Source organism: Castor canadensis, chromosome 15 (genome assembly GCF_047511655.1).
Source record: "Castor canadensis chromosome 15, mCasCan1.hap1v2, whole genome shotgun sequence".
Lineage (NCBI taxonomy): Eukaryota > Metazoa > Chordata > Mammalia > Rodentia > Castoridae > Castor > Castor canadensis.
In genome coordinates this window covers 101,055,250-101,069,592 of record NC_133400.1, presented here as the reverse complement: position 1 = coordinate 101,069,592, position 14,343 = coordinate 101,055,250, and the positions used below count along the sequence as shown (strand labels likewise).

The window sequence follows — 14,343 nt, the reverse complement described above, 5'->3', positions numbered from 1 at the left end:
TGATCATATTGAGAAATACTTAATAAGAATTTAGTTTGAAATAGGAAATTTAATACAGACTAGCTTAATTTGGGGATTTAGTTTTTCTTAGAACAGGTCCAGTGGTAGGGAGGGTTTCCGGGTGGGTAACTTGGGAGCAGGTTAGCCCAGGTCCTTCTGTTCTGCTCTCTGTGACATCACACTCTCCTTATGTTGACTCCTCTGTGGTTACTGGATAGAGGCCGTGTTTCCAGGTATCACTTTAATAGAAAGGTGAATTTCTTGTGCTTTTCTTTGATTAGAAAGCCTTTTCCAGGGCTGGAGGCATGGCTCAAACAGTAGAGTGCCCTCCTAGCAAGCATGAAGTCCTGAGTTCAAACCTCATTTCTGCCAAAAAGATAAAAGACAAGCCTTTTCTGTAAGCTCCCAGGGAAGGTCTCAATGAAGTGATTGAAGTCATACAGAGTATGCTCTCTGACCGGCCGCAGTAGAGTGAAGCTAGAAGCTAGTAACAGGAGACTGGGCAATTGCATTAACAGTAGAAATTGCAGAACCAGTGGGTTGAAGATGAAGTCCTGGGGAAGTAAGAATGTACTTTGAGAGGAATGAAACCAACCTGTGGGCTGCAAGGGTAAAGCTCAGCTTCCCCTGTGGGGAAGCTCAGCGGTAGAGACTTGGGGTGCAGCTCAGTGTAGAGCATGCGCTTAGCATGCATGGTGCCCTGTGTTCACTTCCTAGCACTAAATGAAATGCAGTGATCAGAAATCTGAAATACAGAATAAGAAGTTAAGACTATCAACAAAGTTTACTCTTTAAAAAGCACAAAGTTTACAAGCCTTTGGCTAAACTGTCTCAAATTGCTACCCTCAAGAGTGAAAGATGGAACATTACTACCAATCTTCCCAAAAGAGGAAGAATTAAGGAATACTAATAATTGTCTGCTAGCAAATTACTAAACCTAGATGAAGTGGACAAATTCCTAGAAACTCGTGAACTACCCAAACTGACTCAAGTTGAAAATCCAGACCTATATCAAAAATTGAGTGACTAATTAGAAAAGTTCCAATAAAGGAAATCTCAGGACAAGATGTCTTCATGTTGAGTTCTGTCCAATAGTTAAACAAGAATCAACCAGTCCTTCTCGAACTCTTTCCGAAAATAGAGAGCTCTTAGCATTCTGGGTAATCCTGTGTACCACATCCAGATAGAAACACCAGTGGAAGCCACCGACTAGTATCCCTCATGAATGCAGAGCAGCAGTCCTCAACAAACCCTGGCCACTTGTAAAAAAGATTACCCCATGACCAAGAGGGTTTCAGGAAGGCGCGGTTAGTCAGCATGTGAAAGTCAGTGTTTCACTGTAAGTTCTGTGTCCTACACAGGAATGTGTATACATAGCCCGCCACGTTAGTAGCTTGAAGAGGAAGCAACGTGGCAACCTCAGTGGGCACAGGCCAGCCATATGTCAAAAAGCAACTCTCTCAAGGGTGACTGTAAGCAAGAAAGAATAAAGGGGACATCCTCCACCTGAGAGAGTATCTGAAAACCCAAAGTCAGGTACTCAGTGGTGAAGGACTGAAAGCTTTCCCTCTAAGCTTGGTAACGATGAGGATGGTCACTTCTGCTCAGCATCGTAGGCTTTGGCAAAGGGCACCCATATGGGAAAGGAAGAAGTAAAGACTAAGTATTTGGGGTTAACATGAACCATCAAACAAAGTGAGGGCTGATAAGCTCAGCGGGGGGTGGGAGGGCAGGACGTAAGGTCAAAAATCTGCATTTCCGTACGGTAGGTGTGAATGATCTGACACGTTAGACGCTTCCCTTTACAATAGCATGACAATGCAATAGGATGCCTCCACCCCAGCAAGCTCAGAGCAGCACACTGGAGGGAACAAAGCATTGTGGAGGAAGTGAGAGAACAAATAAATGAAAAAGCATTTCATACGTGTTCACAGATTGTTCACTTTGTGTTTTTTGAGAGAGGGTCTCCCGGTGTGGCCCAGGCTGGCCTCAGATTCGTGATCCTCCTGCCTCAGCCTCCCCAGTACTGCGATTACAGGTGTGCACCACCGCACACAGCTGATTGTAAGTTAGTTGTGTTAAGTAGCAATACTGTGCAGTTGAGCTATAGGTTAAGTGCAGTCCCTATCAAAATTGCAACTGTTTTTTTTTTTTTTTTCAGAAATGGGCAGTGTAGTCATAAGTTCATTTGGAAATTCAAAGGACACAGAGTAGTCAATATATCCTTTGACAGGAAGAGAGTTGGAGGACGCCTATCTCCTGATCAGACAGCTTTTTACAAAGCTAGGCCAGTAGTATGGTGCTGATATAAGAATGAAATTGAGAGGGTTAAGACTCTCATGTATTTGGGGTCAGTTGGCCTTGGGCAGAGATGTCAAGACCAATGGGGGAAACAACGGTCTTTTGAACAGATATTGCTAAACAATAGGTACGTTCAAAAGAAAGAAGACCCATCATTAATCCTTAGAAAGAATCAAAGATGTAAATATAAGAGTGAAAATGATAAGCCTCTTAGAAGGAGCAGGTATGCGTTTTGTTGACCCTAGATTAGGCACTGATTTCTTAGTGTAACAAAGACATAAGCATCCATGAGAAAAATAAGCAAATTGATACTTCAGCTTAAAAAACTTGGGATCAAAGGACACTATTGAGAAGGTGGTGTCCCATGGAGTCGGAGAAAACATGCAGGTCACATACCTGATAAGGATTTAGAATCCAAAATACACAGGGGACTCTTACAAGTCAACCCAGTTTAAACGTGGCACCAGAGTTGGGTAGACAGCGCTGTAAAGATGACTCACAAATAGCTCAAAAGCCCGTGAGAGTGTTCAGCACTGTTGGCCATTAAGAAAAATACAGATCTACAACATGAGGTGCCCTTCACACCAGCTTGGCCGCCCGGCCTGCGTGGAGACACTGAAGCCCTTACCTTGCCTGTGGGTTGTAAAAGGTGTCTGTTTGGGAAAAGTTGGACTGCTGTTCAAAAGTGAAGCAGTTACTGCCTGATCCACTAATTCTTTCCTTGGGGAGACTTGAACCCCGGGGGAGTTGAAGGAAGGGAAACTCATGCATGGTTAGTGGCAGTGTCGATTAGTACAGCTACTGTGAAAAGCCATATTGAGGCTCCTCTGGAAAGCGCTGACCGTATCAAAAGCGCTTGCCTGTTAATCCCTGGACTCCCGCCCAGCATGGTGCTGGCCCTGCAATTTTCTCGCCTAGGTTTGTTGTTGGATACTTAAGGGTTATTTTTTAAAGTCTGTTGTTAAAAACACTCCTGACACAAATTATAACCGCATCTGTCCTATTTCCTTCCCATAAATTGCTGAAAGCAGAATAGCTGGACAACACAAATGTTTTTGTTATTGACTGACAAGCTGAGTCTCGTTCCCCAGATGCAGCTCAGTGGAAGACTGGGACGTGCGGTTCGTGTGTCCGTCCCCCGTCTCTACGGTTTTCTCCTGAGGTTTCTCTCACCCCACCTCAGTGCTGGTGACAGGATTCCCACGTGTCACACGTGCTTGGAAGTGTCGGTACGTGCGCTGAGGGAGAAAGGCGCTCTGTGATTACTTTTCAACCCGGACAGTAACGTAAGTGTCTTCATTTATCTGCTGTGCGCACAAGCACCACCCCATCCTGACTCGGTGTCATAGTGAAAGTTACAGATGTGACCTCCGTGGTCCTCATCAGCACAGGGTCAGGTGCCAGCGTCGCTGTGGGGCCACTAGCGACGTGTGGCTGTGGGGCCACAGCCAGAGCGTGGAGCTGGACGAGCCTTGTGGGACACGGTCCCCGGCTCCCACTCCCAACACCGTCCTCCACGCTCCGCCTCAGGCCGTTCCTGAAACCGAGGCTGAGTCACCCACGCACCGAGGTGGTGCGCCTCGGGAGTCCGTCCACCATGTTTCAAGCTTCCAAGGCGTTCCGGGTCTCGTTCGATCCGTGGTGGCGTGACGGCTGAACGTGGAGACGAGCGTGTTGCCAGACACATTGAAGCGAGAGCCTGGAGCTTTAGGATCCAGTGGGGAGGGGGACGAGGACAGATGGGCGGACGGCCAAAGCAAGTGCAGTGCAGTTTGTTGAGCTATGTGTCAGGGTGATGAGGTTTCTTTGCACTTTTTGCATTTTCCAAACATTTGGAATTTTTCATAATTTAATAAAAGATTTTTTTTTTAGGTTGGGGAGAGATGGAGAGAAGAGAAGAAGAGGAGAAGACAAGAGAGGAGAGGAGAGGAAAGTCCTGTTGAGTCTTGGAGTTAAGGAGAAAAGCCACAGGAAATCTGTCTAAGAAACTCAGCTGAAGCTAACGTGAGCTAGCTTTCCGCTGCCATCAAGGGCACGTGTGTCAGTATGGACGCGTGTGTGTGTGTCCTCTGCATGCGTGTGCACACTTGCACAGGACACTCACACACACTCACACTTGCATTGCATAAGCCTGTGCCCGCCTCTTGGTAACTTGTAATTTCGCTGTTTGGGTGCTTACACTGGAAGGACACTAGAGGTCTTGGACTCGGCCCTTTCATGGAGCTGTAAGAAGCTGAGTGACACATTTCTCTGTCATTTACTGTGACCACGCTTTTATGAGCTAAAGTGGAGCCATTGCTCTTTGCACACACGACCTGAGGCGTGGGGTGGGTCAGCAGCTTCACAGTTGGAAGATGTGGGTGGAAATTTCCTGTCCTTGAACCCAGGCTTGGGCCCCGGAGTCGGTGGCCTCCAGCGTAGGCAGGCCCTGTGAGCACAGATGGGGTGTCATCACTGCTGAGGATGGAGACTGGTGTGAAGCCATCCAATTTCAGAACTTAAGGCCTTGATTCTAATTCTGACATTGCAAATCCCACTCACTGGCTGTGAGGAGGGCTCAAGTTCAGCTGTAGACTGAAGCTGGTCCGGTGCTTCGTGTCTCAGTTGGGAGTGAGCAGTGAGATTTTGTTGAAAAGACATGTCTTATTTACAGAATTACAGAATACGTTCATAGTTCAAAATCTCCTTTCATCCTGTGATGAGCGACCCTCACTGTCATCCCTTGGCCCCCCTACTCCTAAGCTCTCCTCGGCTTTGGGGTTCCCTTCACCGCTTTCCCAACCATTTTCTCTCTTTCTGGACCGCCTTTCTTTAAGGCCAAGCCTGGGTCCATCTCCTCCACCTTCACTGACGCCATCCCTGCTGGACTCCAGCAGCGTCCTGGTCGGCCTGCTGGCCTGCCGTGACAGAGTGCCACAAGCAGTGGCTTCAGCAGTACAAGTGCAGTCCCGCAGTCTGGAGGCTGGAATCCTCCGGTCAGTGGTGGGAGGATGGGCTCCAGGCCTCTCCTCTGGCTCCTGCAGGCTGCTGGCCATCAAAAGTCTTTGGTGTCCTGTTCAAGCAGAATCCCCCTCTGATCCCTGCTCTGTCTCCACTAGAGTTCCATGTGTGCCAGGCTCCCAGTTCCCTCTGCACAGGCCGTGTTAGGGCCCACCCTGCTGCAGTGTGACCCCATCTTAATTATGTCTGCAATGACCCCGTCTCCAAACGCAGTCACATGCTGAGGTACGAAGGGAAGGTGAGGACTGAGGTCACAGTTCAGCCCGTGATGTCCTCTTCTGACTCTCCTTGTGAGATCAATCACGTCCCGTATGTGTCTGCCAGCACAGGCTGGACTGGGGTTTATTAGGGCTTTGCGGTGTCTCAGTGCGCATCCAGAGTGGGCCACTCCGCAAAATGGCAAGAGGTGGGATTTCATTAAAGTGGAGGGAGACAGACGCTTGTCTCCTGTCTGTCTGCAAGAAGTGTGTGTACTATTGCTGATATCGAGAAAAAGTGACTGGGATTTGAGAATAAGGTTGGAAAAACAGAGAGAGGGGGACACAAGCAAGAGACAGCGCCAGAGTTTCTCAGACCAGGGGGGCGCACGCTGTTAATGACTGAATGGGTAGCATGACGTCAGAGAATCAGAACGACATCACAAAACAGCTGACTACAGGGTCCCAGAAGCATTTTGAACCCTAAGGCTGGTGTTCGGGGACAGAGCCTAGGGGGGAAGGCAGGGAGCAAGCGCCAGCACGGCTGTGCAGGATGCAGGGCAGAGGGGAGGAATCTGGGCAGGGGGCTGGGGACGTACAGGTGCGGAGGGTCAGTCAGAAGCAAGAGGCTGACTTGGGGCCGAGCCAGGCCCCTGCCGTCCCCAGGAAGCTGGTTTCCTTGTGAAGGAGCAGATGCGTAAACTCAGACAACAAGGGGTTGAGTGGAAGGAGCAGGGAGGAACTGGCAGAGGCTCTGACGGGGGCCGGCTGCCACCATGGACTTCTCACAGGACACAGAAGGCCAACTTCAGCCTCATTCCTTCCGTGCTGAGCTGGAGAACGAGGAGAAAAAGGTTACTGTCCCTTCTCTCAAGATGTCTGGCGATCCATGGGATAATAAAATGTATTGAAGAACAGTACGCATATATAAAGCATAGACAATACCACCATAAACACTACGATCTTGTTACTATAAAGTCATACAACACCGTGCCCGCAGGAACTGATTCACCACCCTCTTTCGGAACACACAGGAAAGGGAGAAGACCCCATTCACCTCCACAAGCGCGTTCGCACCCCAGTGGGACCAGCCGGAGCGTGGGCTGGGTAGGGAATTTAGATGGGGACGCAAATAATCAGAGCCCACCAGGGATCGGGCCCCGCTGGCTCTCCCCCAGGTGTCCTCCCCCAGGTGTCCTCCTTGCCAACCCTGTACGTGCGTAGTGTTTCCTTCCTTTGTGGGACAGGTGCTTCTGTTGTCACTACGTGCATTCATGTGCATGGGTTTTGCCTTGCCTGGACCTGCAGCCGTTCTGGGATCAGAGCCGTCAGGACTGGACTGCACTGACCTGTGGACCGGCTGGAGTGGGCTCGGCTGCACGTGCCCTGTGGCCCCCGGCTGCATCTGACACCCTGTGGAGGAGGCCAGGCAGAAAATGATAACCCGCTCAAGTGACAACCCATTCAGTTATTTTTAAAAGTGAGAGAAAAATGGTTCTTAATGTCTCCCCCTAGCTAGCCTCTCTGGACACTAAAAAACTGTAGGCAATGGGTAGCTGAGCAGAGGAACGTTCATTATGAAGAGCAGGTGGCCTTCCTCCTCACAGTTCCTCGTTCTGTTAGTGGCCGCTGTATGTCTGTGACAAACAGGAAAATGTTTATGTGTGTCTGCTTCCTTGTCAGTACTCACCTCTGCTCTGGTCTCTTTCCACTTCACTGTTTCTCAGGGGTATTTTCTTATCAGCACATCTAGACATAACACATGTTAACGGAGCCAGGATCCCTCTTGCAGGGTGTCACAATGTACCTAGCTTACTCTCTGCTCATGGACATGTGGAAGTCATCTTTTTCGCCATTGTAACAGTGCAAGGAATATGTGCTTATATCTGTCTTGGGATGTTTTGCTAATATAATTTAAGTAGGAACAGAGATGCCAAGTTGTGCAATATTGAACTGCATTTGAAAATGCTGGGTGACTAACAACAGGTGTTGGCGAGGATGCGGGGAAAAAGGAACCCTCTTACACTGCTGATGGGAATGTAAACTAGTACAACCGCTCTGGAAAAAAATTTGGAGGCTACTTAAAAAGCTAGACATCGATCTACCATTTGATCCAGCAATACCACTCTTGGGGATATACCCAAAAGACTGTTACTCCAGAGGCACCTGCACATCCATGTTTATTGCGGCACTATTCACAATAGCCAAGTTATGGAAACAGCCAAGATGTCCCAGCACTGACGAATGGATCAAGAAAATGTGGTATCTATACACAATGGAATTTTATGCAGCCATGAAGAAGAACGAAATATCATTCACTGGTAAATGGATGGACAAGTTTGTATTCTTCCACAGTGTGAATGAGGTCAAGTGTGTTTTTCTGTGTAAAAATGGCGGTGATCTTTCTCCGGCTTTGACCCGCTCCTCGGTAGTCCTACCTGGCCTTTCCGTTGGGTTCAGCTCTCTTCCTCCTGGCTTGGCTTGGCTTGAGAGAGAAGGCAAGCGGCTTTTGGCTTTCGCTGTGTTTGCTGGCTATTTCCCTAGTGGTCCTGTGGTGTGGCTACTGGCTCTGTTTGGCTTTGCAACATGGTAAGTGGCAAACCTGGCACAGTGGCCTCAGGCCTGTGACCTCCTTAGACCCTCCCAAGTCACCCACGAGTGTGCTGAAGACAAGGGCCAGAGAGCAATACCTCTTTAGTAGTTTGGAAAGCCGTGTATTAAATGCAGAAAGTGCATAAAATACATTTGAGCAAAAAAGGAAAAAAAAAAAAACCAAACCCTGAGTCTAATTGCCAGTCATTTTGAGCATTGTGTCTGGGAGGTCTTAGCCTTTAATTCTAATTAGTGTTTTCATTAGGTCACGAATTGGGCTTGGTGAATATTTGAATTAAGGATTTAAAGTAGCTTTGTTGAGGTGGACAGTGCTCTACCTCTTATGCCACATCTCCAGACTATCCATAAATATATTTTAAAGGAGCCATGGGAGATCAAATACATAATAAACACATAAAATAAAGACACTTATTGACTTTGCTACTAACCAGCTTAACCTGCATGTAGATTGCACCCCAGTCTCATGCAGTGAACCTCAGTGTTACTTTCTAATACAAACGTGTACTCTGTCTCTGTAAAGCCTGTCTCAGAGCTGTCCACAAGCTTTAATTTGTGTACAGAAATAGTCCAGACCAAGGGTGGGAAGTATTGGGTTCTATCTGTTTCTCAGTCCCCTCTTTCCAGGGACAGGAATGCTGAGCCACCTCTGGAGGTCACGGGTTGCCATAAAGATTCATTATGAAGTCGGGCTGTGCATGGGTGTGGGCGGGGGGGTGGGCGACTGCTACATTCACATCTGTGAAAATTGTCAGCTATTCTTCAGTTCCTGACATCTAGGCCCTTGTCCTTCTTCATCTGCACTGGGCACAAACAGCCCTGACAAAGCGGACCACTCCATGTAGTGGCCCAAGCGCGGTCTTTCTCAAAGTCCCCTTTGCATTTAATGTCATAAAATACGGGGGTCACTATGGATGCCAGGTTCCCGAGGGCCCCGCCCCAGTGCAGGGCTTGGGCTTCCAAGATCACAGCAGCTCAGCTCCAGGCTCACAGACAGTCACCATCCATGTCCCCAAGCAAGGGCTGGCACGGCCGGTGTCCTGCACAGACACGGCTGCCAGGGTACAGCCTGGGGTGGAGGGACAGACACGGGAAGAGGAGGTCAGGCACTGTGGGCTGACCCGAAAGAAATAGCTGCAGTGTGGCTGCTGGGAGACTGGCTCTGCTGCCCGCCACACCACCCAGCCTCTGAGCCGGGTCCTTGTGAATTCATTTCAGCGACAGCGGGAAGAGCGCGGTTCTCCCCTCTGAGCGCAGCGAGGTGGCCTGTGGGTTAGGACGTAAGGCCTTGTGCACCCTCAAGAATGTCTCGTCTGTGTGCACTGCAGGTTCAGTGAGACCGCAGAGGAAATAATGGAAGCTTTGCCCTTCAGGGAATGGATGCCAGCTAACCAGACCAGATGTAGCAAATTGGTAAACTTGGAACCCAAGGGAGAATCCTTTGAGGAGACAGAATGGGACAGGAAAGCTCCAGATGACCCCCTGTGCAAGTCCCTGCTGTGGAGTACCACATTTATCCTGGGAGGAACACCGAGGGTTTTTTCCTTTTTTGGTGGTGATGGTTCCGGGGTTTGAACTCAGGACCTCACGCTTGGTAGGCAGGCGCTCTACCACTTGAGCCGCTCCACCAGCCCTGGGCAGTTTTTTAAGGGAAGACCTGATTGTACAAGAACTTAGGAAGAGGGTAATCACACCCCATTTAAAATTTTGGGAAGAAAAGTTGTAGAGCCTGTCATACCGTATTCATTCGAATAGATTTCGGTGTTGGGACCTTCCATTTCTGCCCTGTCCTTTCCACTCTGGAGGACCTCTCTGTTTTGGGGTCTTGGGGCAGAGAGACCTTCCCTGAAGCATTTGCCTGTCGTGGGATTTAAACTTCATTATTTAGCAACCAAAGACACACATCAAGACCCAAATGAAATGGGGCAGAGGTCCTTAGGGAACTGGGTGCGCCCGGCTCTCCTCTGCCCCTCCCTTTGTTGGGTTTCCCCAGACGTGTTGTAGGGAAACAGCTGTAGTTTTCTCTTGCATTCACAAAGCCAAGTATTGTGTGGCCACAATTCTGGACGTGACAGGAAAGGTACAGTGTGACCGACGTGGGTAGGCTGAGCGCAGGGTCAAAGGCCAGATGGAATTCCCATGGTCCTGTGGTTTTCAGAGATCTCTGCAGAACTGTTTCCTCGCATACCGTGAGCGCAGCCAAAGGCGACAGCAGTGAGGAGCCCGGGACGGCTGGGGCAGCTGGGGAAGGACCTGGCTACAGAGACAAGGGACACAGGCCTCCCGCACTGACTCCAGCCGCAGCGTGAATCGGACCTGCCCTGCCCAGGCCACCCGCCACACTTGGCCAAATCGCAAGTCCATGAACGAATAACCAGCACAGTGGGACATCTGGTTTTTATCTCAAGTGTGTTTCTTTGTCTTGTCACTGTGCAAAAAACCCGGAAAAGTCTTGAAAGTTAATTAGCTCCCAATTTACTTTCGGAAAAGAAGGGCCAGGGAGCCGTGGAGACACATTTTCTTTGTTGCTGTTGCCAAGCTGGCCTTTGACCCTCCGTTTAATTTGAGTTATTATTTTTTTGCATGTTTTCTTCAACACAGGAATCTCTTTCCTGGAACAGGCACCTGGCTCATGATTCCCACTTGCAAAGAATTCGCCCTCGGACGAGCTTTGAAGTTGTCACCACTCGGCTTGTACATTTCTCCTTTAAATAAAAGAATGTAGGGTGAGCCGCGGCAGGGCACAGGGCGCGCAGACGTGGACGTGTCACGAGGACCCTGGGTAGCCATCTTAAACGAACAAAAACGCCTTTCGCAAAAACAGGGGCCAGGGAGGTAAATGGGGCCTGAGTGGTGGCGGGGAGGGCAGAAGGGAAGGGTGCGGGACGGTGACTATGGCGGGATGTTTTGTACAAAAGGGCAAAATGAGACGTGCTGAAACTGTCCCGGGGGGGGGATGAGGGAGGGTGGCGGAGGGGGAATTCAGCCACGATAGCTGCGAGAGCTTTTGTCAATGTCACAGTGTCCCCCAGAGCGACAAGAGGATAAAAAAGGAAATGAGTGAATTTCTCCTCTGTCACACGGACCACCGGTTCCGAGCTTTGCGGAGGGAAGCACGGAAGGATGGAAATTGTCCCCGAATTTATGTTTTCTGCAACGCAAACTTCCATGGCCCGCACACCCCTCCCTCCTCTGCATCGCGCCCGAGAACGGGTGGTTTTGGTGCAGCTGGAGCGACAGCCACTCGGTAAGACTGCCAGTGTCCCCTCCGCCCCGTCCTGTCACAAGCCCGAAGCTTCCACTGGGAACCTCATTTCTGAAAGCAGCCGAGTGGCTTTTCCATACACGTATGCGTCCGCAAGCACGCGTGTCCGCGAACACATGACACACGCGGCACGCGTGACCCGGTGAGCCCACGCCTAACCCGTCCTATTCTAGGCTTGGTGGGGGGAAGTAGAGTGACTTGAAGGCCTGCGGTGTTCGGGGTCCCCTCAGAACCCGACTAATGCAGCCCCCGGCAGTCCCCCATCCTGGTGGGAAGGCATAGTCAGCGGTCCCCGTGCCCCTGGGGGACTGCAGGACCTGGGGCCGTGTGCAGAGCCAGCAGGAACTGGCCTCTGCTCGGGGGTCTCAGGAGGTCCCGGGCGGCTGCAGCCCAGCCCCCATTTGCTCTTGCGTGACTTCGAGTGTCACCCACTCCCGTGGAACGCCGGCACGAACAGCTTGGAGAGGGGACACAGTTGCCCCCTCAGGAGGATGAGCCCCTCTGTGGTCAAGCTTCTTCACTTTGCTGAGGAAGGACCTGCCTGTGGACGTTCGTGGACAGCTGTAAGACCCCGCGGCGTGGCCCCGTGGGGTCTGTGGTGACGCCGAGCTGAGAGATGAGTCCTGGGTCATGGCCGTGACCACCTGGGCGCACGGTGACATGCCTGCTTTGTCTGTTGGGAACCCGCCTGTGCTGGTGTCTGAAGAGCTGCAGACTTCGCGCACCGATTGCCAGTGTCGGTAACGGTCCAGAGATGTGCGCGATGGTTTCTCAGTCTTCCGACACTCAGGCGCGTGTTTTCATCTCACAGGGCTTTTCTTCAATCTCCACTAAAATGCTTTTTGGAGCCGGCGCTGTTGGCTGACGCCTGTAATCCCAGCTACTCATGAGGCAGAGATCAGACAGATCGAGGTCAGGCAAATAGTTTGCCCCGAGACCCTATCTCAAAAACCCTTCACAAAAGCTCAAGGTGAAGGTCCTGAGTTCAAGTCCTAGTACAGAAAATAAAATAAAATACTTTTTAGGATAAATTTCTAGGAGTAAACTTCTGAGGTTAAAGGTCCTTTCACTCGCTGGCTTGTTTTGTTCTCTGTTTACAGTCGTGACGCATCTGGGGATGAGGGAAGGTACTGGTTTCGTTTATCTTTGTCGTTGGTTTTGGTTTTTTTCTGAGACAGGATCTCCCCGTGTAGCCCAGGCTGGCTTCAAACTCGAGATCCTCCTGCCTCTGCCTCCAGAGTGCTGGGATTATAGGAAGTCCCTGCTACACCAGCTTGCTTCATTGATCTTTGAGATGGTCTCTCTTTTGCTCAAGGAGCACCTAGCCAGCAGAAGTCACACCTCCCCTGCTTCAGGAGTGTGGGCTTTGGTGGTGTGTTGTGCGTGTGCATAGCACTGGCTTTGAACTCAGCACCTCATCCTTGCTAGGCAGGTGCTCTACCCCTTGAGCCATGCCCCTGCCCCCCTTTTTTCCCTTATTTTTCAGGTAGAGTCTCGTTTTTGCCCAGGCTTCAGACTGTGATCCTCCTACTTAGGGCTTTCCAAATGGCTGGGGTTACAGACACACACCACCACGCCCAGTTTATTGGTTGAGATGGAGACTCACTAACTTTTTGCCTGTGCTGGCCTCCAAGCACAACCCTCCTGATCTCTGCCTCCGGACTAGCTGGGATTACAGGTGAGCCTCTGCACCCAGCTACCAGTAGGTATTTATTGAGCACCTACTATGCACAATCACACAGACTAAAGTGCAAAGGGATTTGCAGTTGACCTGCTGGGTCAGAGGTTATCCAGCTAGCTGGACAGCAGGCTGGAGGTGGCCTGCATCTCGCTGTGTGCCGGGGTGGGACCAGGTGGGTGTTAGGTGGTGTCTGAAGCTGCTATGTTGTCACCTTGTCCTTCACTGCTGACCATCTGCCTTCTCAGCCGTCCTGCCCCGGGGGGGGATGGAGGTTGGAGCCGTCATTGTGCTGTGCGCCGTCTGAGACCCCAGCAGCCCAGGCCAAGGTGTGGAGGACGCCAGTCGCTGGGCACAGCCTGAAGGAGGGGTCCTAGAAGGTTTGGCCGGGTGGGTGGGGGAGGGGGTTGCTTTTCAGTCAGCGTCCGCCCCCTGGTGGCCATCTCCGAGAAGCGCGTCCTCCTTTAGTTAAAAAAGTGTTTGGAGGCATGCAGACATTTGAGTGTCAATCTGCGTGTCATTTGAAAACGTTAAGAAGAAAATGACACAGTCCACAGCCCCAGCCCCAGATGTGCTGAAGGGCAGCTCCTGGATGCTGCTTAGATTTTAGTGCGTTCCTTTGCCTCATTTGAACTTTTACGCGGCTTCAATTTTTCTTGGCATGATTATATTCTCTCTCTCTCTCTCTCTCTCTCTCTCTCTCTCTCTCTCTCTCTCTCTTTTGGTGGGACTGGGGTTTGAACTTAGGGCTTCACACTTGCAAAGCACGTGCTCTACCAATTAGCCCAAACTTCAGCCCAATTTTCTCTGGTTATTTTGGAGCTGGGGTCTCAGGAAGTATTTTCCTAGACTGGCCTCGAATAACGATCCTCCCAATCTCAGCCTCCCAAGTAGCGAGGAGGCTCTTCCTGGTATGTGTTAAGGACCTGGATTTGATTCCCAGCACCACCAAGGGAAGAAGAAAAGACCAAATGTATAAAGGAGGCATTGTGAAGAGAGGCAGTGGCAATCACGGTGTGACTGTGACTGAGAGGAGCTGAGAGGCGAACACTTGGAGTGAGTGTTCGTGGATGAGCCTGTGAAACGTGCGACATCAAGGTGACTTTAAAACTCACTCCACTCCCCGAGTTCAGCAAGTCAAAGAGTCTCCCATCCTCTTACCAACGTGCAAGCTGTTCTCCCCCTAATTATACAGCAGTCTGTCCACAGAACCCTAAAACTGTCATTATGGACAGACGTCACCATGTACGGGGACAGGAGTGAAATCAACAGCTTTTCCGTCACTCCAAGCA

At 50.4% G+C, this 14,343-nt stretch overlaps 1 protein-coding gene across 10 annotated transcripts in view; it reads left to right on the top strand.

Annotated features, from left to right (window-relative positions):
- Window positions 1-8,998: 8,998 nt before the first annotated feature.
- Disc1 (DISC1 scaffold protein) overlaps window positions 8,999-14,343 on the top strand; it is a 247,190-nt gene continuing 241,845 nt past the window's right edge. For 2 of the 10 annotated variants that reach the window (XR_012442231.1, XR_012442230.1), the window contains exons 1-3: window positions 8,999-10,515; window positions 10,710-10,943; window positions 11,131-11,355. Coding sequence is in view for 5 of the 10 variants with exons in the window: in XM_074056877.1 (XP_073912978.1) it covers window positions 11,232-11,355 (124 nt within the window). In the remaining 5 variants the exon portion in view is untranslated. The remainder of the gene's footprint in view (window positions 10,516-10,709; window positions 10,944-11,130; window positions 11,356-14,343) is intronic. The other 8 variants (XR_012442229.1, XR_012442232.1, XM_074056873.1 and 5 more) reach the window with 7 other exon arrangements.